The sequence below is a fragment of the Delphinapterus leucas genome, chromosome 13, assembly GCF_059928025.1.
Source record: "Delphinapterus leucas isolate spDelLeu-1000000601 "Yukka" chromosome 13, BTC_Dleu_Yukka2, whole genome shotgun sequence".
Classification (NCBI taxonomy): domain Eukaryota; kingdom Metazoa; phylum Chordata; class Mammalia; order Artiodactyla; family Monodontidae; genus Delphinapterus; species Delphinapterus leucas.
Genome location: NC_143141.1, coordinates 52,907,324 through 52,931,057, shown reverse-complemented (window position 1 = coordinate 52,931,057; position 23,734 = coordinate 52,907,324). Strand labels below are relative to the sequence as shown.

General features: G+C 38.2%; 1 protein-coding gene across 4 annotated transcripts in view; it reads right to left on the bottom strand.

Annotated features, from left to right (window-relative positions):
- The window catches only part of LOC149747754 (neurexin-1-beta), a 546,613-nt gene extending 522,879 nt beyond the window's left edge, over nt 1-23,734 (bottom strand). Inside the window, exon 1 of one of the 4 annotated variants that reach the window (XM_022573880.3) lies at nt 1-23,734. This exon is cut by the window's left edge and continues 84,834 nt beyond it. Coding sequence is in view for 2 of the 4 variants with exons in the window: in XM_089923193.1 (XP_089779319.1) it covers nt 23,200-23,233 (34 nt within the window). In the remaining 2 variants the exon portion in view is untranslated. The other 3 variants (XM_022573879.3, XM_089923193.1, XM_089923192.1) reach the window with 3 other exon arrangements.

The following is a 23,734-nucleotide window of genomic DNA, read 5'->3' as shown; positions in this document are numbered from 1 at the left end:
CAAGAAATTTAAAGCATGACAATCCTCATAATTCAGAAAATATAGTTTCATAAAAATGTTGCCATCTGTCTCAATGGTCCTTAATTTATAGGTTAGCTACTTAATTATCTACTTTGTGGTAAATGGAATATTAGCCCTCTTTTCACTTCTGTTTCCATTTATTCTTCCTTCTTTCCCCTAATTAGCTTATTTTAAAAGGACTTAGAATAAATGGATAGAGTTGTATTTCTTATATCCCTTAAAAATGAACAATTTGGGCTTCCTTGGTGGCGTAGTGGTTGACAGTCCGCCTGCCGATGCAGGGGACACGGGTTCGTGCCCCGGTTCGGGAAGATCCCACATGCCGCGGAGCGGCTGGGCCCGTGAGCCATGGCCGCTGAGCCTGCGCGTCCGGAGCCTGTGCTCCGCAACGGGAGAGGCCACAACAGTGAGAGGCCCACGTACCGCAAAAAAAAAAAAAAAAAAAGAACAATTTATAAGCTCTCCAATCATATGAAACATTCAATGTAGTTTATTTTAGTGTAACATGAAATTCACCATTCTCAGTTTAATTGGGATAACTGGCATTTGTTCTTTCCAGCAGTCAGTGGGAAAGACAGAAAAACATTAGGTGTTTCCCAAGAGTCTAATGGGAAAGGAATGGGGTTGTGTATTTTGTCCAAGACTCCCACTCCACGGAAACAACAAACTGTCTGCACAACCTGTTCTGGGCTTTTGTATTTCAAAAATCAATTATTGTAAATGTAGTTGTAATGTGGAAGAAACGGGAAAGACCTCATATAAAGACAAAACAGTTCCATATTATTTTGGTCTTAGAATGTCAAAATAATGAAAATTTTACTGTGAATTTCTGAAAACTTACGTGGAAAATAATCATCCATCAGCATCTGATTTGGTGGTTTCCTGCCCATAAGACAATTATACCTACTACTCAAGTCTGTGTTGTCAAAAAACTTGGGAAGAATCATAAGAGGATATAATAAAACATCAGCTCTTTCTAAGCATTGTTCAATGTTTACAAAGCTGGATCAGAATCCACTGCTAATTTCTTCTAGTTGAGTCTCTCTTCTCAGTCTTCAACACACTGGCTTAAAGTTACATATATCCATCACTGCCACCATTTTAAGGCAGTACAGCATAGTTTTTATGAGCAAGGACACTAGAACCAGACTGCATGAGTTCAAATCTCATCTCTGCTACTTAATAACTCTATGATCCTGGGAAAGTTACTTGATCTTTCTGTGCCTCAGTTTTATCATCTGTAAAATGAAAATGACACTGCTACCTGTCAAATATTAGTACAGTGCCTAGCACATAGTAGGACCTATGTGTTGCCTTTCATTTCTATTATTTCTAAGGTCTATAAACCAGAAATATTATGAGACCCATGGGTTAAATAAGTACTTGTAATAAAAGACAAATGTGATGCCACAAATATACTTAAATTTTTCATTGTTTGAAACTTTTTCTCAAATATATACCTATGGTTGAAGTTTCAAGTTATATGGATTATCTCACCAGACAAATTGAGGCATTATTTACTAAAATGGGAGGGAAGTACCAAGAGTTAAATTTAAGATGTGAAGTTAGAGACACCTGTGAGATATCCAAACAGTAATGTTAAATACAATTTTTTATGCCAACATCTCAATATAAGGGGTCTGGGCTGAAGGTAGAAATCTGAGAGTCATGGGCATAAAGATAGTATTTAAGGACATGGGAATAGATGAGATTACTTAGATAGTGATAGTGGGATATTAAATGAGAAGAACCCTGAAATCAAGAATTGAGTATCTTCAGCAATTAGGAGGTAGGTAGAGCAGCAGAACTAGAAGATACCTGGATAGGAGGAGTCATAGAGGGAGAAGGACAACCAGGTATGTGTAGCGTCATGGGTACACAATGCTTCTAGGAGGAAGGAGTCATAAAATGCCAAAGAGAGATTGAGTAAGATGATAACTGAAAAAACATTTAATGTATTTAACAATGGGAAGGCTATTGGTGCTCTTAGAATGAACAGTTTTGGCTGAGTTCTGCCGGGGAAGCCAGAATGGAGTGGGCTGAATAGTGAATGTCATGTTGCATTTATCATTAAAAACTTTCACAGAGCTTGGCCATGAAGGAGAGCCAAGAAAAGGGGCACAGAATAGATGTCAGGTCAAGAGGAAGGGTTAGGGGCTTATTTGTTTTTAGGATTAGTATAATTTAATATATAATGTTGAAGGTTCAAGGCAAGAGAGGGAAATAAACTGAAAGACTGAGTCCTTGAGTAGATAGGCAAGGTAAGACAGTAAAAAATAATCATGAAGTATAAGACGAAGAAGAAAGTGGAGATGGTGGAAATATGAGAGTCTTCTTCTACTGGCTTCTAGCTTTGTTTTCAAGTATGGCCTTCAGTGGTATAGAAAGTGTGGGGCAAGGACTATGTCATTTGTGGATTTGTGTGAGGAAAATTCACAGCCATTGTTTATTTATAGTTTGTTCGTTAGCACAAGCGGTGGAACATTGTTTCGTGACTAAATGATGTCACGTTACAGAGTGAAAAGGGAACTGGCCTGAGAAAGAGAATTCCAGGGGCCCTAGTTTGAGATGTGTCTCTAAATCACTATGTGATCTTGGGTTAAGCATTTGAAAAATCTCAACCTCAACTTTTTCTTCTGTAGAAGGAGGCTGATACAGATCATTGAGAATGACCAATGAATGATTGATGTCACTCTTTGTTTTATTATAGAATTTAAAGAAAGTCTTCAAAATTGCGACTACTTCACTGTCAAAATAGTTACACATAGACTTATTTTATGTTCATAGACTAAACTTGTACAAATCCTCTGGATTTTCCATATGCCCTTTATAAAATCTGTCCTCAGTTATCTGTGCGATGTTTTCAATTTCTTAAGTTTGTCATGTAGAAATTTTAAAACAATTTTATTACTTAAGTGTTTAAGTACAAAAATGTGCCTGGGGCATAAAATACAGAATTAAATACAGAAGTCAACTTGAAGTTTTGGTACTATGGATGGACTGCATTTGAGGAGAAAACTACACCACTATCCACGACATGCTCAGCAAGGGTTTTTCACCACCTCCTTCTCCACTGCTTTTGTGATTTTAATTGTGTTTATAAATTTCTATCCAATGACAACACAATCAAAGATGGGCAATTAATCTTTTCTTTTTCTCTGACAAAAATCTTTGGCCTTAGCCAACTTAGAGTGTAGTAAATGGCATTTAATTTTAGCCGTGGGGTATCCATTTTCTGTCACATGAAAAATAAGTATACATAAAAGGAACAAGCTCTCATAGAAAACAGTGTGGAACACAGTTGCCTGACTTTAATTTCCTGAAATGCAAGGGGATGCAATTAACTCCTCGGTTGTGATTAGCCTGTTAGAAGCTGGGTCTCCTCAGCAAATTACGGCACCCACAGCACCCATAATGATGTCATATACTCAGTATTATTTATTTGTTTTTGATTTACAGCCCTGCGGAAGAAGTCCTGGGACTTGTGGATTAATAACGAACAGAGCCAAGTTGAAGTTGCAACTCTGTCTCTGCTCTGATTATGTGCCGCCAATTGCCCTTTATTTCAAAGTGGATATTTGCCAGGACTGGAGTGAAAGCACTTGCCTCAGGAGCAATATTTAAGGGGCGGGACCAAAACCTCGGTGACCAAGCAATATTTAAAAATCAAAATTAATATTTTAAACATCAAAATATGTCCATGATGGACAAAATGTCAACATTTTAAAAAAAGACAGGATCAGTAACACTGGTGTGCTGAGCTATAGTAGAGTCTGAGACAAAAGGAAATCTCACTGTTGTGGCCTCTCCCGTTGTGGAGCACAGGCTCCGGAGGCGCAGGCTCAGCGGCCGTGGCTCACGGGCCCAGCCGCTCCGCGGCACGTGGGATCTTCCCGGACCGGGGCACGAACCCGTGTCCCCTGCATCGGCAGGCGGACTCTCAACCACTGCGCCACCAGGGAAGCCCCTGATGCTTTCTTGATTTAAAATTTTGATATTTTGTTCATCACGGATTTTTTGCATTAATTTTGATTGTTTCAAATATTGCACTAATTACTGAGTGTTTAGTGCCCCCTTAAATGTTACACCCTAGTGAATGCCTCACTTGCCTCACCCTAGTCTCACACTTTTAAATATACCACCAAAACAGCTGGCATGTAGTACACATTATACCCATAACTTGTTTCTGCTACCACGACAGAAACACAGTTCTTTGTGGACATCAACTACTATTTACCCCACGAAGTTCTCTTCCTTTTAGTTTCTGTAAAGGGATTCATTCATATACTGCTCTAGAAAAATCCTGGGCGGCCTTTAGTACTTCAAATAACCAAAACAATCTACTATACCAGGGGAGATAAAGAGTATTTCCAGGGAAAATAAATTCCGTATTTTTTGCTCAAAATCAGGCAAGAGTTGAAAGGAAGGCAGTTGCAAAGATATACAGTTTTTCAACTGGAGGAAGTCAGTGAATCTCTGTGGATATACCTAACAAATGTACTGATAGCTTCTGTCCATTTCACTCTTGGAGCACGGAAAGAATGAATGATTGCAGTCAAAGGAAAACAGCTTATAATGAGGCTGTGTCCAATCTCAAAAGGCAAGTAAACAAAATTCTAAACTCTGATATCTGAGGCCTACCTCTGTTATCCTCTCAATGTGTGAACCATTCTCCTTTTCAGCACTTATTTGAGTTAAAATTTTATAATTTTGGGGAGGGCGGTATTTGATCAGTGTCTGATATTCCAACTAGATTTTAAGCTCCATGAGGGGAAGAACCATGACTTCTGTTCACTTATCTTTGTAAAAATGGGAGAGAATCACTTCAGTGTAGGTGGATGGGGACAACTGTCAACCCCAAGCAATGACATATGAAAGGACTTTCATACCAAATAAGCCAATGGTGTGGCAGGGAAAATGGGCTTATACCAGGGTGAGGACACCTGTGGCAATTCTTCTACCTTGAGATTGGCAAGAGGAGATTTCCTCAAGAGAAGGCCACCCAGAAGTAGGGAAAGTCTTTACTCTTTGCCCACCACTCCTCCCCATTGGTTCCCCAGAAGATAGATCTGGGAAGCCGGCACTGACATCCTCGACTTCCTAATTCTTTTAAATTGATGTAAGAAAATCTTAGATGAATTTCAAGGCCTAGTTTAAGTTATTTCTCATTTGTAAGGCCACTGGGATTGATATTGTATCAGATCATTTTGCTCTTGATTAGACACCATCTTGCATTTCTCACTGCAGCACATATGGTAACTTTGTGTGAACTGAAAAAAAGAAGGCACAGCTTCACCAAGACATAGAGCTGCCAAACTATCCGTTGAAATAATGGTTCAAATATTCAGTGATCAATGACTATGAGGTGGACGGTGCCTCCTAGATCCTGCAATATAGAAACTATACAATACTACATAGTGGCTACTGTCCCAATGCTATGTCATTGTTATGTCACAATTCTGTCTGATCTCTACAGAGTAAATTTAACTTCTTTCTTTCCTTTTGTTTTATCTTTCAATAGTTAACACAATGCTAAATCCATAGAAAATACTAAGTAAACACTTCCTGGATGTTGAATTGAAAGCTTCCTTTAAAAGGGAAGAAGCCTAATTGTAGAAATACAGGTGGTTTTGTTTTGCCTTTTATTTGTTCTATATTTTCAATGGTTCTACAAGTATGTGTTGTCTTTATAACCATTCAGCAATGTTTTAAACTTGCCCAAAAGCTGGAACCTAATTACTCACTTTATGGCCAAGCCTACATGACGGTGCCCTGTCTGATTTGAGGAAAAATGCCCTGCACATTTATAAAAGTTAATGCAGTACCACATGATTCAGGGCATGCGATTCCTTTATCCTCTCCTTAAAGAAAAAGATCTCATTACTGTTAGACTACGTTTTAGATGTCTATGATAAGATCTGTAATGGTCCTGCAACAAGCAGGATGGACAATCTTTCAAATATCCATGCTAATAGGGCTGGGTTCGTATATTTTGACTCCAAATTATTTAAACCAAATGGATATTTTGATATTTTTTATGATCCTACCATAAATGTAGAGAGCAACCTTGCCCTGCGAAAGGTCAATCTGAACTCATATATAAATATATATCTCAAAAGAGAGTTCTATTGACATTCAGGATTTTCTTTGATTTTGTTTTATAAAATAATAAGGAACATCAGTTGGTCTCCATTAAAAATGCATTTAACTAATATTCACTTTTGTGGGTTCTGGGAGATTAGTAGTGAAATTTAGAAAAGTCACACAGTGAGCAGGGAATATTGCAGAGTTACAGATATTTCACAAATTCTCTAAATCTACTATCTATCCTGTGTATGGCTTTTGTACAACTGAAATAAAAATCTCGCCACAAATGAAAGAGAGAACTTCACTAATTTCCATTCACCAATGTTGGTAGAAGCCCCCCATGGGTTATTAAGTCTGAGAGGTGTGTGAACAAACATGATAATAAGCAAGTAAAGTGTATCATAAAATATATCGTGTTCATTTATTGTGACAACTAGGGTGTAATTATACTAGCAAATGTACTGCACTTTAGTCAGTGAAAGTGATAAAATCTGAATACCAGGAGACCTTTCTCTAGTCTGTGCTATTAAACTACTTTTGAGAAGAAGGTGAACAATCTAAAAATATGGGAGGAATGTTCACTTTTATAGATTAGCAAAGTGGTGGTTGGTCAGACTCTCTTGCAGTCTAATAAATAAAACCCCTCTGCTTTTTCTTCATTACTTGTGGGGATAGCACCAAAGAACATCCTCCATTCTGTGTAATTATAATGCCTAAATTTGTGGGGATTACTTATGCTGTTCATTCTCCCATTCTCCCTCCAATTAAGGCAATAGGAAAATAAATAAATAAAACTGTATTGGAAGTGCCTCTACAAGGCTGTAAGTAGAAAAGCAGGAGAAAATTTATAGAAAGATAAGGAGACAAAGGGATGCCAGAGATGATAATGTTGCAGTAGGTGTAATGATTAAAGCATTAATGGAGGTCACTAGAAAAAGTGAACGGAACATGTAATTTCAGATTAGGAAACCCAGGGCTTCCCAGAATGAACTGCAATTTGGGAAAGTGTAGTTAATTGAATTTTATGACACTTTATGAAAATGAAAACGTATTATCTTTTACTACCCTAATAGTTTTATTGCTACTGTGAGATTAATGTGCAGTGATATACTAAAAAGCATATGCAACAATTCACTAAAGACCACCTCAGTGGATTACTACAGTTTTTTGCGCTTTGGCAGCCGACAATCAAGATCATAATTATAGGATTGGAGCCACCTGCCAACTCAACGAACAGAACCACGTGGCTCCACATAAAATGGAAGCAATTCTAACAGTAAAAAGAAAATGAGTGTTAAACCAGAGGGGCCTTCAGGGACAGCCTAGGGGAAGTTGGCTATTCATTTTTTCCTGAGCATCAGATGACTAACTCTTACATTATCCCATTTACTGGCCCAGAAAGAAGTAATGTCTGCTAAGACCTTTGTGATTAAACTAGACTATCCAATGAAATGTCTGCATTCTGAGTTTCTTGGGAGACGGCTTGTGGACTCAGACCTCTTATGGACAGGTTCACAGTAAATCCTAGATTTTAGAGTTTATTCCTTCTAATGCATTGAAGCAAGAAGCAAGGATTAGCCTCACTTGGATAAAACTGTTGCCATGGCACACATTTCACTTGCGAAAAGCACTGGAGGTTACCAAAAGTCAAGGTGATGTAAAAATAGTGGTGTCAAGAAGGTGAATCTATACCAAATTTTTCAAATCAGGAATTGATTTACTAAACAAGTTACTCCACGCATTTATAATATTTCTGTCTGAATTCCTCTAGATTTCATTTTCTAAGAGAAGTCTCTCCTCATTTTCTTAAGTCTACTTAGTCATTCCTTGCTCTGCCCTAGTTACATACCTCTATTAGAGCAGTGCTTTTCACACTTTAATGTACACATGAATCACCTGGGATCTTGTTAAATGCAGATTCTGATTCAGTAGGTGGAGTATGCATCTTGCAGGGGCTTTTGGTCCTCAGACCACACTTTGAAAAGCAAAGTATTGAAGGGAGACAAGATGGCAGAGTAGAACTTGAGCTCCCCTCCTCTCACAAAAACACCAAAATCACAACTAACTGCTGAACAACCATTGACAAAAAAGACTGGAATGTATCAAAAAAGATATTCTATATTCAAAGACAAAGAAGAAGCCACAATGAGATGACAGGAGGAACACATCTGTGAAATAATCAGATCTCATACCCGCAAGGTGGGTGACCCACAAACTGGAAAATGATTATATCACAAAGGTTCTCCCACAGGAGTGAGAGCTCTGAGCCCCACATTGGGCTCCCCAGCCTAGGGGTCTGGCATTGGGAGGAGGCACACCCAGAGCATTTGGTTTGAAGGCCAGTGGGGCTTGAGTGCAGGAGCTCCACAGGACTGGGTGAAAAAGAGACTCTACTCTTGGAGGGTGCACACAAGGTTTCACGTGCTGGGACCCAGGGCAAAGCAATGACTCTATAAGAGCCTGGGCCAGACCTACCTGCGGGTCTTAGAAGGGTCTCCTGGGGAAGTGGGGGTTGGCTGTGGCCCACTATGAGGGCAAGGAGTATTCCCAGGGAATATTCCTCAGTGTGAGCTCTCCTGGAGGTTGACATTTTGGCACCAAGATCTGGCCCCACCCAACAGCCTGCAGGCTCCAGTGCTGGGACACCTCAGGCCAAACAACTAACAGGGTGGGACCACAGCCCCACCCATCAACTGATAGGCTGCCTAAAGTGGTCCTGGGCCCAAAGTCACCTCTAGACATGCACCTTGACATGGCCCTGCCCACCAGAGGGACAAGACCCAACTCCACCCACCAGTGGGCAGGCACCAGTCCCTCCTGCCAGGAAGCCAGCACAAGCCCCTGGACCAACCTCACCCAGCAGGGAGCAGACACCAGAAGCAAGAAGAACTACAGTCTTGCAGCATGGAGCCTACAAACACAGAAAGTTAGACAAAATGAGACAGCAGAGAAATATGTTCCAGAAGAAGGAACAACATAAAACCCCAGAAGAACAACTAAGTGAAGTGGAGATAGGCAATCTGCCTGAAAAAGAATTCAGAATAATGACAGTAAAGATGATCCAAGATCTCAGAAAACGAATGGAGGTACAGACTGGAAGATACAAGAAATGTTTAATGAAGAGCTAGAAGATTTAAAGAACAAACAGAGATGAAAAATACAATAACTGAAATGAAAAATACACTAGAAGAAATCAATAGCGGAATAAATGATGTAGAAGCACAAATACATGAGCTGGAAGACAGCTTGATGGAAATCATTGCTGTGGAACAGAATAAGTAAAAAAGAATGAAAAGAAACGAGGACAGTCTAAGAGAAGCTCTGGGACAACATTAAACACACCAACATTCACATTACAGGGGTCACTAGAAGGAGCAAAGTAGTAATGATCTGTATACATGCCAGTCATTTCCTCTTGTCTATGAGCTCCTTGAAAGCAAAGGTAAGGGCAGCATTGCAACAGATACCAATTCTGACCAGTTTGGGGTACAGTAAGTATCTTACTATGTATTACCTGTAACTCTCAACACAACCCTGCATATCTGTTATCATGGCCTCATTTTACAGATGAAGAAGCCAAGTCTCAGATACACTAATCAATGATGATGGCCACACAGGTACCATGTGCAGTCAGAATGCAATTCTGGGTCTATTTGTCTCCAAAGTCTGTAATCTTTCCACTGTACCCACAGCCTCCTTTTGTTCATTTCTGTATACACAGAGCCTAGCAGTGTACTTGATGTTATAGTGATACTCCAAAGATGTGTTTGGATCTCTGAATATTTTATCTATAGATTCTCCTTTCCTCATATTATGTCCCTTGTATGGAATGCCTTCCCTGTTTCTCTCTACCCAATTGAGGTCCACCTCACTTCTACTCAGCCAGCCCACTACTATGCTTGCCCTCTCCTCTGAGTTCACAAATGGCAATTGTTTGCACCATACAATGAGTACTTAAATTACTAGTTATCTTATTAACAATGTATTTTATTTATTGCATAAATATTTATTGAGTAGGTACTAAGCACCAAGCATTGTTGTAAGTACTTACGATAGGTCATGAAACAAAACGGACAATATTCCCTATTGCCCTGGGTCTTGGGAGTCATTCTTCCAAGATGAAAACTCCTTTGGGGGTATGGCTCCAATCAGTTCACTTTCCATATATCTCACAGTGTTTTGTACATAGTAAGTGCATAATTAATAATAGTCTCAGATTCAGATAATTTACCATGCAAATATGTTCCTAACCTACAGACTCTCTAAGCCCAAGGCCCTCTGTTTCTGTACAAGTGACCCTTGGAAGGTGGAACGATGCTTTCACACTGTTTCTCATTTCCCACGGGCAGTGTTTCAGGCCAGAAGCAGAGGTATTAAAGTCTCCTACACAGTTCAAGTATCAGCTGGAGAGATGGAATTCACTAAAACTAAATCATAGTAGTTTCCAGCAAAAGGAAATGATCTGTTCAGAAGTATAGAAATTGCAAGTGGAAGAGGCAACTTCATGAAAGGTTAGCTCCACTGTTGAATATGATCCTTTTCCTCCTCACACACTAAAACTATAGACCAGAAACCTGCTAACTAGGAAAAACCACATGCTTATCATTTTCATGAATGCTTTTAACAACATCCCAAATGTTTTCTCTATCTTAAATAGAGAAAACATAATTTCCTGGGTTATTCAGGATGTTCTATATCCTACTTCATAAGCATCATTTTTTTTTTTTTTTTTTGCGGTACGCGGGCCTCTCACTGCTGTGGCCTCTCCCGTTGCGGAGCACAGGCTCCGGACGCGCAGGCCCAGCGGCCATGGCTCACGGGCCCAGCCGCTCCGCGGCATGTGGGATCCTCCCAGACCGGGGCACGAACCTGTGTCCCCCACATCAGCAGGTGGACTCCCAACCACTGCGCTACCAGGGAAGCCCCCATAAGCATCATTTTTAAAATCTGCTCATTCACTGAAGGTATACAAAGATTTTCTCTTTGAAGCTGCAAGTCCTTGTAAAGTCTCATTAGGTGTGCTGGTCACATGCATTAATATGTATCAGTATAGGATACAGGCCTGAAGATGAGTGATTTAGCTGAGAAAATAGGATTAAACTTGCTCTGCATCAGTTCTTCCTCATTTTTACAATTTCTTACATTGAGGAGATTTGCATACATTTATTCATTTTGTGTGTGTTCTGAAACATTTGAAATGGAAGTAAAGAAAGCATGTGAATCTTCTCAATTTGACTACTTTATTCAATACTAAGAGATTACATGATACCATCTCTCGATGGCAGACCATAGAATTTTAAGCGAGATAAGCCTGAATTCTTATTCTTATTAACATGTGAACAGGGGAATACTTCTTTACCTTAGATACAACTTTTGTAACATAGATGTCATAATTCTTATTATGAGAGAATGGTAGGAGAGTAAAAAAATTTAATATGAAAAACCCAGCACATAGTAAATGTTCAATTAGTAGCTGTATCCTGATCATATCAACAACTATACACCCTTAATTATAGTTTTTTTAATCACTAAAAAGTATTTAAGTACTAGTAATAATTACATACAGCATTTAGCTAAGCAAGTACACAGGCATGATTCCTGCATCAGTAAAACTTTCAACTTAAAACAAATTTGATGTAAATAGGTATCTAAAAGGAGCTATAAATAAACAGCTACACAAACATGAACGAAACAAAGAGCGGATGTCTTTGCCTTGTGTTTCAGGATTAATTCAAAGTTTCCTTTCTCAAAGAGGAAGACATACCATTAATTGGATTTCTTTTCCCAAGTTCTTCCTTTTTTTACAGGACTTGGCAGGAAAGGTCTTTGGCTAAAATACAGCTTAAGATTAGTGTTGTGTGACTGAGCTATAGGCTGCATCCTAGAAGATCCTTAAACATGAGTAAAAATAGGTCTGAGGGTTGGGGAAAAGAAAAGAAAGAATATAGTAAGAATGAATCACAAACCCTTGCAGCTCTAGGGACCTTAAAGACCAGGCAAACCAAATCTCTAATTTTCTAATGGGGAAATTGAGGCTCACAAACTCAAGTGACTTGTTCAGGGTCATATACTGGGATCCTGACTAAATGATCCACACATGAATCATTCTTTGTGAGTAAAGATAAATAAGGAAAAATGAAGATCTTACTAGATATGCGATATTTCTTTATGAGAAGGGAAATCCTATCTAGGGAATTGAAATGGGATCACATTTATTTAGAAAGTGGAAAGGGTAGGTATAGATGTGGAACATTTTAGGCAGTGGAAAAAGATGCCATGTGAAGAGCACGCTATCTCATACGAATGGCATTTTTGACAGTGGTTTATTGACTCAACTTCCTTTTAGGTTAAAATGTGTTTGCATGTAAGAATAATATTTTATGGTCCAGCCAAACCAATTATCAGAGTATTCTTCTGAAGAATCCCAAAAAATATGAACACAAGGATGTGTAGTTGGATTTAGCCAATTTCCTTATACTGCAGGGAAAATTTTGCCTTGAACTAGATTTTTCACAGCACGAGTAGTGTGAGTGGGAACTTTTCAAACATTTTTAAGACTGCCAGCCTACTGAAGAGGCTAATTATCAAAATGAAAATTTGTTAGTTGTTTTCAATTACCATGAAGGAAATAGCCAAGACTGTACTTAAGCCACCTCTAGTCATGGTGTTTTACTTGTAAGAATTCTTCAGGCAAACTTCCTTTGTTCCATTAAATAAAGTTTTTGTTATATGGAAAGCATAGAACTAACAAGATGAGTCTAGAGGTCATCTGGTCTGACAGTTCTCAAATTTTGGGGTCTATCAGAATTATCTGGAGGCTCTTAAAATACAGATTTCATATGGTCCCACCTAACAGTGTCTAATTCAGGAGGTCTGGAATGTAGGAATATTCATTTCTAACAAATTCACAGGTCACGTTGACAATGTTGGTCCAAGAACCACATTTTGGGAACCACTGATTTAGCCCAGCCTGTTCATTTTACAACCTTCTCTTTGATTTAGGTAGACAAATTCTAGTATACTTGGAATTTCTTTTTTATACCCTTTCTCAACCTCTCCAACAACCAAGCAAGTTCTATTTCTGAGGCTGTCATTATGGACCTGGCACACTGATTGTGGTTCTACGTCCTGACTGAGAGGTAGAAAATGTTCATGATCCTATTAAGCTGACATTAGGCAAATTCTCCTAAAATACTGAACCAGAGCAATAAGGCCAAGTGTGCCTCTTGCACTTGGTACACTTGTATACACAAATGATATCTTCATCATATTTAATATGGAAAGGAAAAAAACAAGAATATTTTGAATTCCACCTATATAACATCATATGGCACTTGGCTCTTCCAGAGCTGTTGCAAAGGCAACATTTAGAGGATTCTTCAAGGACACTGGTGAGCTAACTAAATCAGTGCTATGCTATTATAGGAGAAATAGTATCATTTTCCCCCCAGAGACTTATGTTATTGCTAGAAAAACATCCCAACATTGCAAAATTGTAAAGCTTAGCTAGAAAAGATCAAACAAGCAGTGTAGCATTTCATAATAATGTCATTATTCCTACAGGTATCAGCCAATTAATGAGAAAAAAGAAAACTGAACAAAAAATAGTTACTTTGAAACAACTAAAGGTCTCAGAATTTGTTAGATTTAATGTGATAATATACAAAGCAGGACATCAGCGGAATTTGAAGAAAATAGAAAGTGATGTTTTTAAATCCATCTCCCATGGTATGTGCACTTGCACAGACACACAAACTTAACCACACACCCCCAGAGAAACACACACATCTTTACTCAAAGCACTTTCTTTCTAGCTATGTAAGACTCTACTTCCACATGGGTCTTTACTATTAGGAATAAAGATCATGAAAAATGTATTTACAGTAATATGATAAAACATAATACACTATCCCTGTCAGATATCATATAATATGCATATACATATATGTTAGAGAACTTTAGGGATGGGCACACACATCAGTTACCTTGTAAATTATGGACTTTAGGTGGTTATGATGTGTCAGTGTAGGTCCATTAATTGTAACCAATGTACCACTCTGCTGAGGGCTGTTGGTAATGAGGAAAGCAACGCATGTGTGGGGATGGGGGGCATACGGGAAATCTCTGTACTTTCCTCTTAATTTGCTGTGAACCTAAAACTTCTCTAAAAAATAAAGTGTTTAAAAAATTAGGTAACTAGTGGAGGCTTCAAGACATCGATCTTCAAGTATTGCAGAACATTTACTGTGAGAAATAATACCGAAAATAGAAGAATGGGATGTAAAATACAGCTGGGAATTAAAGCCATACACACATAAAAAGACACAGGTTAGACAGTAACTGGAGACTCAGAAGCTGATAAATCACTAACTGAAGACTGTCCTACTCTGGATGAACTTGATCTGAGCTGGGTCACCTCTACGGGATGAATTTTCTTAGGAAGAGTGGAAGTCAGGGAGGAGGAAGACAATCGAATGAGGGGCTTGTTCAGCAGAGGTGAACATGTAGAGAGCATTCAGTGACCACACCCATGTCTCTCTATACATGTCAGCATCAAAGAGTTGATGCCTGAGCATATGAGGCACAGTGTACAGTTGTGTTTGTCGAGCAAGGTTGTGGACAACCTTAAATGTTGAGTGAAAGAATACAGGAATGCTAGGGAAATGAATGCCAACAAAACCTACTGGCAACGTTAGAAAAGGAGATATCGGGGTTACGGGGAGAGGATTTTCCAAGTGACCTTAAAACCATAAACGATAGCTTGTACTGAACACGTACTCCATTTGATTTTGCACCAATATAGCTTTCAGGGACTCAGTGTTTAAAGAAAAAAAAAAAAAGTGTCGTCATCATCATCATTACATACCTTGTAGGCACTGAACTCCAGAAGGGAGGCTGCCTTCTCAACCCAGGAAGCAGCCTCTTACACTGTACTCCATACGTCAATTTTAGTTTCATGAGATTTAATTTTAAGAACCTTAGGTTTTTATCTTTCACACTTCAACAGCACTAAAAATGCTTCCAAGCTCTGATTTACAGAATTATTGTCACTGTCAATGAAAGGAATGTACCTGACATAACCAAAATCCAGTTTAATTACTTCTGTGATGTCTCCTGCAGCTGAGAGGAAATGATATTTCTCTGACACTTTTCTGTTTGTAGTTTAGTAAAATGGAGCACTTGCCTTGCATAGGACCTAGGAGAGCAGATTTGTGATTGATGTCATGGAAGATGAACCCCACAGTTTCAGAACACAGCCTTACTCTGAGGGTGTGATGATTGCATGAATCCGGATCCTTGGTTCTGGGTTCCCTCATGTTGGGCGTTCAAGTGACCATCAAGGATTCGACATGAAACGTGGCTGAAATATTTATGCATCAAGTCACGACCCGGAGAAGTTTTGCAATCATATTCAAAGGCCTGCTTTTACCCAGCACTATTCCCAATGTCAGCATTGTCCTGAGCTGCTGGAATCCAGATGAGGCCCTGAAAGCTTCCCAACAGGAGATGCCAAATATTAAAATACATCCTGTTCCATCTGAGCGAAGAAACCAAGCAAAATGTATTCTTTATTTCCCGCTACGTATTCCATCTGTTTCTCTCCCTAAAGGGTCATATGTTATATATTTATAAGAAGCATTCACACCTACACAAACACAGTTTCCAGTCTCCGTCAAACACAGCCGCCTCCTTGTTCACGACCCATTTTTTTTTTAACATCCTTCTATATCAGCTCATCCTTTTATGACTTGTTTCATTCTGAAATCATTTCAAGTTAAGAAACGCCTTTGTACCTTCCTGTCTCACCAAATCCTGGGGAGATTAAGCCTCAGGCTCCACAGGCCATTTCTGAGAGATGTGAATTTAGATCATTAGGGTCATTAAAATCATACACTCCACAATACCCAGAGCTAACAAGCATCCTTGTACTTTATGCTGCTGTAGAGTGCTACCAGAGAAGTAACAATGTATAATAGCACTGAGCTACAGAGGATACCATAATTCCTCCCCATAAAAGATTCCTAAACGTTTTAATTGCTACAGTAAATCTCATTAAAGACACAGAATGCTTTGTTCAGGGAAGGAAAAAGGATTGCTGGGCAAGGTGCATTTTCTTCACAGTAATACTTTTTTCCTTACTACTAGAATTATTCGTTAATGCAAGCAAAGCATTATTTTTATCATGACCTTTTTTTCTGGGCTCTGCACATTTCCCCTGAGCTTTCTTTCCCTTCCCTACAAATACAAGGGACAGTTGGTCTTTACTACTAATCCTGTAGGCACTTTTCATGACTTGGGCTTCATGTATTCTCTTGTGTTATCCCTGTGAATCTTCCAAAACCCTTTAAAGGCCACACTGCTAACCTCTGACTTCATTTTTTTTTCCCTTTCTGCCTCAACACTGCATAAAGAGAAAACTGGGATGTAATCAACATAATCAAACACTTGGCGCCGATTCGGTGGTCAGCACAATTCTGAATCTTTGTTCCTCATTTCCCGTAATATACATTGTGCATCTGATTCAAGTAAAAGAATCTTGGGAAGTATTTTGCCTGACTTCATTATCAAATATTAAATTATTATTTTTGAGAAACCCAGGCTGTCATAGAAACAACACAGAAAATTCCCATCTCTATTTTCATAATCAGTGACTTTTTATGAAAGAACTGAAAGTTAATGACAGTACGCTTTAAACAGCTATGAATTGTTAACTCATCTTTGGAAGCAGAACTGAGCAGTTAAGGGGAAGAGCATGTTTCATGCAACACAATGCCTACAATTAAATATAAGAATCAAGGGTCAGATGAGGATGGAAAAGAAGTCCACAATGTTAAACATCAGTCATTACTAACCTCTCTGTTCTATCCCTTTCTGGGAAGAACTGTGGGTGCAAGTAAGAATACGGGCTTGAAGTTCGTCTAACTTACATTCAAATTCTTTCTGTGCCAATTACCAGTCATTTCAGCCCAAAGAAGTTATTAAACTGCTCCTGCCTCAATATCCTCACTTGAAAATTGAAAATAATATTTGTGAAGACTGAAAAGATAAGGTTTATAATATATAAACAACATGCATATAACACCTATTAAGTATGGGATTCACATTAAAATATGTTGGTGTGATCTACGTAAAATTATTCTGTAGTCCTTCTTATGCACTAGTTAGGTATATGCACAGCAACAAACTGTATAAACAACTTATGCCTGATCCAGCCACTTCCTTCCAAATTCAACTGCAATTTTATTCTTTTTTAAAAATCAAATATCTATCTCACAAAAACTAAACTTATTCTTTTTAATCTTACACTCCTTCTTTTAAAAATTACCCAGGATAATCAGATTCCATAAAGTTGGACAATTACCTAACATTTTACTCTTCATATTATCTTCTTGATTAAACTATTTATTATTTATACTTATTTAGTATATGCAGGATTCTGAGAATTCACCATGATAAATCTTCAGTTTGTTTACAAGGGCTTTCAGTGCATCATTTCTGGGGAAGTAAAATCCATTTAAAACGTAAGAGTAAACCCAAAGGCCTCAAGTTTCAAAAATGAGCACCTCAGATTCAGGCAGTCTCCCACCGCAGCCTGGATTCTGCACCCGCTGTGTCGCGCCGCTGAACAGCAAAGTCAGAAGCCTAAGCAAAATGCACTCACGTGAAAAAAAATTATTCAGACAGAGACTAGGGTCCTAAAGCTCTCTGAAATAGCACCTTGTGAACCACTGTAACCCCTTAAGGACAGTTAACAAAGGTGACTGGTGAAAACTTCTCTCCAGGGAGCCCTGGTCTAGCTGCGTTCTTGTGGGATGTGACAGTATTACCACATCAAAGGCTACTTTCGTATTTACATTTATAAGGCCTACAGTGAAGAGCACCGATGTAAGAGCAAAATCAAGGTCCACAAAGTCAGATTTTTCAGCAAGCCAGAAAAACTAGAGAGTACTAGCAGGGGTAAAAAAAAAAAAAAAATCGATTGGGCCTTCTTTCTTGACTTCTGGGGCCAAATTGATACCAGTTACACAGAGCAAAAGGCTACTTAGAATCATGGATCATTCAGCTGCTGAAAAATATACGGGACTAATCTGAGTAATTCAAATACAGCAATACTCTACACTCCACTGTTCGGGGACTTTCCTTCCCACTTAAATTTTCTTATATAGATACAGCTTAAAACTGTCATTTGCCCAACTGCAATATGAAAAGAGACTAATGCTTCTTTTTATGCATTGGTTTTTCTAAAGCATTATTAGTAAATATTACTTATGAACTGCTTTCAACAACTTCAGGGCCGCCATTTAGAAATGCTTGAATGATTTAAGGTTGATAAGATTCATCATACTCACAATGAGGATCTGGTTGTGGACATAGCTAATTGCTAAATTTTATCCAGCCATAAATGGCATCAGTAGCAAATCAGCTCACAGCTTAATACTACTGGCAGATCTACATCGGAGAGAAACAATGTTACTTTGATTCAAGTTATTTTTATGTACGTTATGATTCATTTCCAGTAGTTCTGATATTGATGCTCAAACACTGGGTATTGGATTCTCTTTTCAAACAACAAAAGAAGGTGACAAAAAAAGCTGAAGATACTTTAAAATGCCATGGTAACAAGTCACAGTCAAATGTATTTCATCCTTGTTTCAATGAACAATACTAATTCTCATACAAAAGATATGATGAATTCTTATCACAAAGATTTTCTTTCGGCAAAGTTTAGAATTCTGAAAATAGTCTTTTAATGGCAATGCCCTCACCCTCCTAGCACCAAAATAACAGCACTCTGATGTATTAATCCCTTATGGTAACAGACACCATTGAAGCTGAACTGTAATTTGGCACCCAACGTTTCCACACTAATGTAATGTGACAGTGTTATTATGTTCACTATTTTCCATACGATCATAGCCATATTCATCTTCCCCAACCTGACATTAAATTAGCTAGTATGGTTACATTCTATTCTGGACCACAGGGTAGATGCAAAAAAGGATTATTGTAGCACAATGGTCTGATGATGGTGTGCGTGCACAAGCATGAACAGGTGATATGTAGATTTAATGCAATGAATATCAACTCTTAACACAGACCTGGCACACAGCATGCACTCAGTAAGTAGTTACATCCAAGAGAAAGTTCACAACTCTAACTGCTAAGTGCAAAAACAGTTGCTCTAAGATTCCAGAAGAGGGAAAGTAGGCCCAGCTCAGAGGGCCAGGGAAGTTTCCATGGGATGAAGCAGTTTAGGTAATGACTGAAAAATGAAATTACATTTCTTCAAGCAGATATAGTGAAAGGAATGCATTCTAGGTGGAAGGAGTGCATTCCCCAGGAGGAGAAATTAGCATAAGCAATGGTGAGGAAATTGGGAAAGTGTAATGTTGCTCAGACACCATAAGTTAACTGGCGGTAGCATGCCATATTGACAAAGTTCTACAATAGATAAGAATGAAAACAAAAGCTAGGGTCAGACCATGGAGGTTCATGAACTCCAAACTGATGAATTTGGAGAGTATTGTTGACCACTGAGCATGTCCTAGAAATCCTTATGCAAGATTCATGCATCTAGTCAACACTGATTTAATGGGTTAGTATTATCAACAGTTATATGCAACATAAGGTACAAAACATTGGGCTTATGAACCCCTCCCCCCGCAAAAAGGATTATTGTTCCTGGGAGATAAGACCAAACACAAGTAACTATAAGGTAGAAAGTGATGGCTGATAAAATAGCATAAACAAAGTTCTACAGAGGTCAGAGGAGAGAAAGCATTGTCTCCCATTAGGAGAATACCACAAGAGCTTGTGATATTTAAACTAGGGAGAACAGGAAGAAAGAACAAAACTGGTAAGGAGGCATAGGATGGATTGGATGAGAGAGGGATAAGAGGGGGGAAACTCAACCAAGATATTGCTACAATGAGCCAGAAAAATTATATTGGGGACCTAAAATATGGTACAGATATGGAAGAATTAAGGAGTTACACACACACGCACGCACGCGCGCGCACACACACACACAGAGCAATTATTTTTGTCAATGAGTAGGTCATTTAGATGGCAACTTGCCAGGGAAGAAAGGGTTTCACAAACACTTTTCTTTAAAAGTAGCCTTTGGCATCACTTTGCCTAAGTACCTCTTCTTTTTGAAAGATTCCTTTAACTTCATTAATTAGTATGATTTATCCAGGATTACACTTACAGGAGAAAACTTATCCCTATCTTCCCATTAATTATGTCTCCAGGCTAATATAAATAAAATTTTCTAGTTACTCTAACTCTGTGAAAATTATCAGAGAGATGACTTTTAGAAGGTCTGTAGGGGGCAGGGGTGGGGGTGGGAAGATCTCATTTACAATGTGGTGTGTTCTTTCCCTTTCTTTAAAAAAAGCTTTGTTTCTATCTTCCTTTTTTCGTTTTCTATGCAGTTGACAGCTGCAGCCACAGAATTTATGGATAAATATCTAAGCGTGGAGAAGAAAATTTCATTAAGAAACAAAATGTCCTAAATGGCTTCATTAAAAAAAAAGTCAACCTCTATACAGAAAAGGATCTTGTTAAAATCCCAGGAATCACACTAATTTTATTTGCGCAACTTACAGAAGAACAGTGAGATGTAGAGATAAGGTTTGTTTTGATCAATTTAAAAAGTGAAGAAAATGTGGCATGCTACTTTTATTGCCATATCAATTGCATGTCTTCAAGGTAACTGTCACTATTGTACCTTCTACAAATTAGAGTTGATATGAAAATAAGATTTGCTTTTAAATACTGATTTGTACGTACATATCCTCACCACCAAAACACCAGTGTACAAGCCAAGAAAACTATTTCACATTTCCAGAAAACCCACAAAGAGATAATGACTTAATCAAAATGCATGTATTCTGAGAGCCCTCCAAAGTAATTTTAATGCTGATCTGTGCTAGAGGCATATCAGGAGACATATTTATTGAATGACAGTTACCTTATTTACAAGAAAATAACAAATAGCCTTATCATTGTCATCACCACTACTATCACCCAAGAGCAGCATTCAAATAATTTTCTGTAAAAATGATTTGAAGACAGCATGATACTTAAGGCAGGACCTTGATGTTCCTTTAGGAACTGTCTAGAGAAAATTATATTCTTTGTACTTAACTGCTATAAGAGGATACACAATCTGACACAACCAAATGACAACTGTTTTGTAAAACATGGAAACTAGACTAAGCACAAAGTTTGGCAGAGAAAGTTGTTTAGCAAAATGAAAACCAGTTTCATGCAAAACAAAAGCTCTCTCAGCTACATCTGTCAGGATCATACTCAGGATTTTAAAATTGTCATAATAAAATCATAACAAATTATCAGTCTTCTGTTTGTCCTTGAAAATAAGTTGATGTTATTTTCTCTGGGGCAGGAGCAACTGCAGGACGTTACTATTCTATTTACATATCTTTATTAAAAGGATATATAGTTTCTTTGATTTGCTTTTCTTTATGTACATATAAGTATTTATTGACTCTTTACATAAGGTTACTTACATAACTCTAAATGTGGTTTAATGTTTGTAAGAATGATTTGATTTGCAGAAATACAGTGTTTGCAAATGTGTGATGGTTTGAATATGTGTTTGTGGCTTCAAGTTTCTTGTAATTCTTGTAATGGAAGAGCTCACTGGTAGGATGAAGACTAAATATTTCTTCTTCTGTGGTGGTATGATCTTTACATGTCTCTTCCAAGTACTATTTACTTTGTATTAGTTGCTTGTTCTTCCTATATTCAATATTTTGGAGAGGAAACCTGAAGATAGCTAGGAAATTGTACTATATTGCTAGGCTGCAACAACTCAGTTCAATAACACGTTCTGGTTTGACCCCATCTTCAACCTTATGATACACATATCTACTGACATGAACAGAGTCTCAAATAGATAAAGGTCAAAATGAACAAGCTCTAGTCTTTCTTTAAATCCACACTCAAGCTCAGCCTTTGCCTGGAAGCCCAAACCTTCAATCATCTCATCTGCTATCCCACCATCCGAGAGCTTTTTCTTCAATGTTGTAGCATTTACAACATAAGCATGGACTATATTTTACAAACAGAAGGCTCTGTCAGATATATTTTCTCAAGAGAGTGGAATGCAAAGTTTTGTAGGAAACCCTTGTATTATCATTTTGATGAAGTGTTGTAAAGCAGTATCTATTTGAAAGTTAAGAAACAGAACTTCATCCCACATACCAGTTAATATGGTCTCAAAATCCACACTGCTATCACATAAATTAGGCACTCACAAATATTCCATAATATAATGTGAATGTCGTGTTTCTTTGTCATGCTTATTTTTTTAATGTAATTTTTTTATTTTTTTGATGTGGACCACTTTTAAAGTCTTTATTGAATTTGTTCAATATTGCTTCTGTTTTATGTTTGTTTGTTTGTTTGTTTGTTTTTGGCCACAAGGCATGTGGGATCTTAGCTCCCTGACCTACACCCCCTGCACTGGACGGTGAAGTCTTAACCACGGCATTGCCAGGGATGTCCCTTGTCATGCTTATACTGTGAGACTAAAGGGGAAAAAACACAAACACAAACATAAGGGAGAGTAGTTGAAGGACAAAGTTTAAACATACTGTTTTTTAATGTAAAAGGCAGTATGGGCTTGAAAAGATGTAGAGAGAGAAACATAATGAACCTGTCAATTCACTAAAATTCCAGCCCTCAAGATATAATCTTATGAAATGAAATATTACTTAATAAAAAGCAACATGGAGCCTCTTTCAAAAACTAGGGGAGGGGTGTCACATATAGGAAATGAAAAAATTATTTTCGACAAGGTGACCGTTAGCAATTTAAAAAATTCCAACAAAGAGTTGAAGACCAAAGAATCACCATCATCACAGATTTTGGCTAATGGCATCCTTGATTGATACTTTAGTATTTCAAACATGACCTTTCTGTGGAACCAAATGCTCCTCCTGGTTATGACAGTTCAACTTATTCATGGATAATATAAAGACTCCCAGCTTTAGACCCGGGATATCAAACAGTAACTGGAAGCAACGACGAGCATCAGTCTACACTCAGAGGGGGACTTACGGTCATTGCAGAGTGGTCCGCTGAAGGAAGTCATGCTACAGTCACAGCTGAAGCCGTCCCACTGCTGCAAGCACACGCCTTGGTTGGAACATGAGTCCTCCTGGCAGGTTGTGCTGGGCCCTGAAAACAATCCAAAAGCAATTTGGGTTCTTTAAAAAAAATCTAAAAGTGTTTCACACATGAGCTAGGTCACATTTAGTAGTTGCCAACACCTCAAAGTACATGACCAAACTAGTTTGGAAAGTTCTAGTTCACACACCTGAATTAGGAACAGAGAAGCTGTAATATAAAGGTTTCTCAAGTTTCAAATACAGGACAAAATACATTATAATAGTAAACTAGACCAGCAAATAGTAAAAGCAAGCACATAGCTTCTCGTATGATCATGGTAGCAGGTGATCTCATTCCTTCATCAATAATTCTCTCTCACTGTTTGGACTTTAGAAAAACGCATGGATCTCCTTAACTTCTGACCAATGGGTAGAGACACCATGAGAGATGGAGATTATAACTTCATGAAACTGAGATACAGATT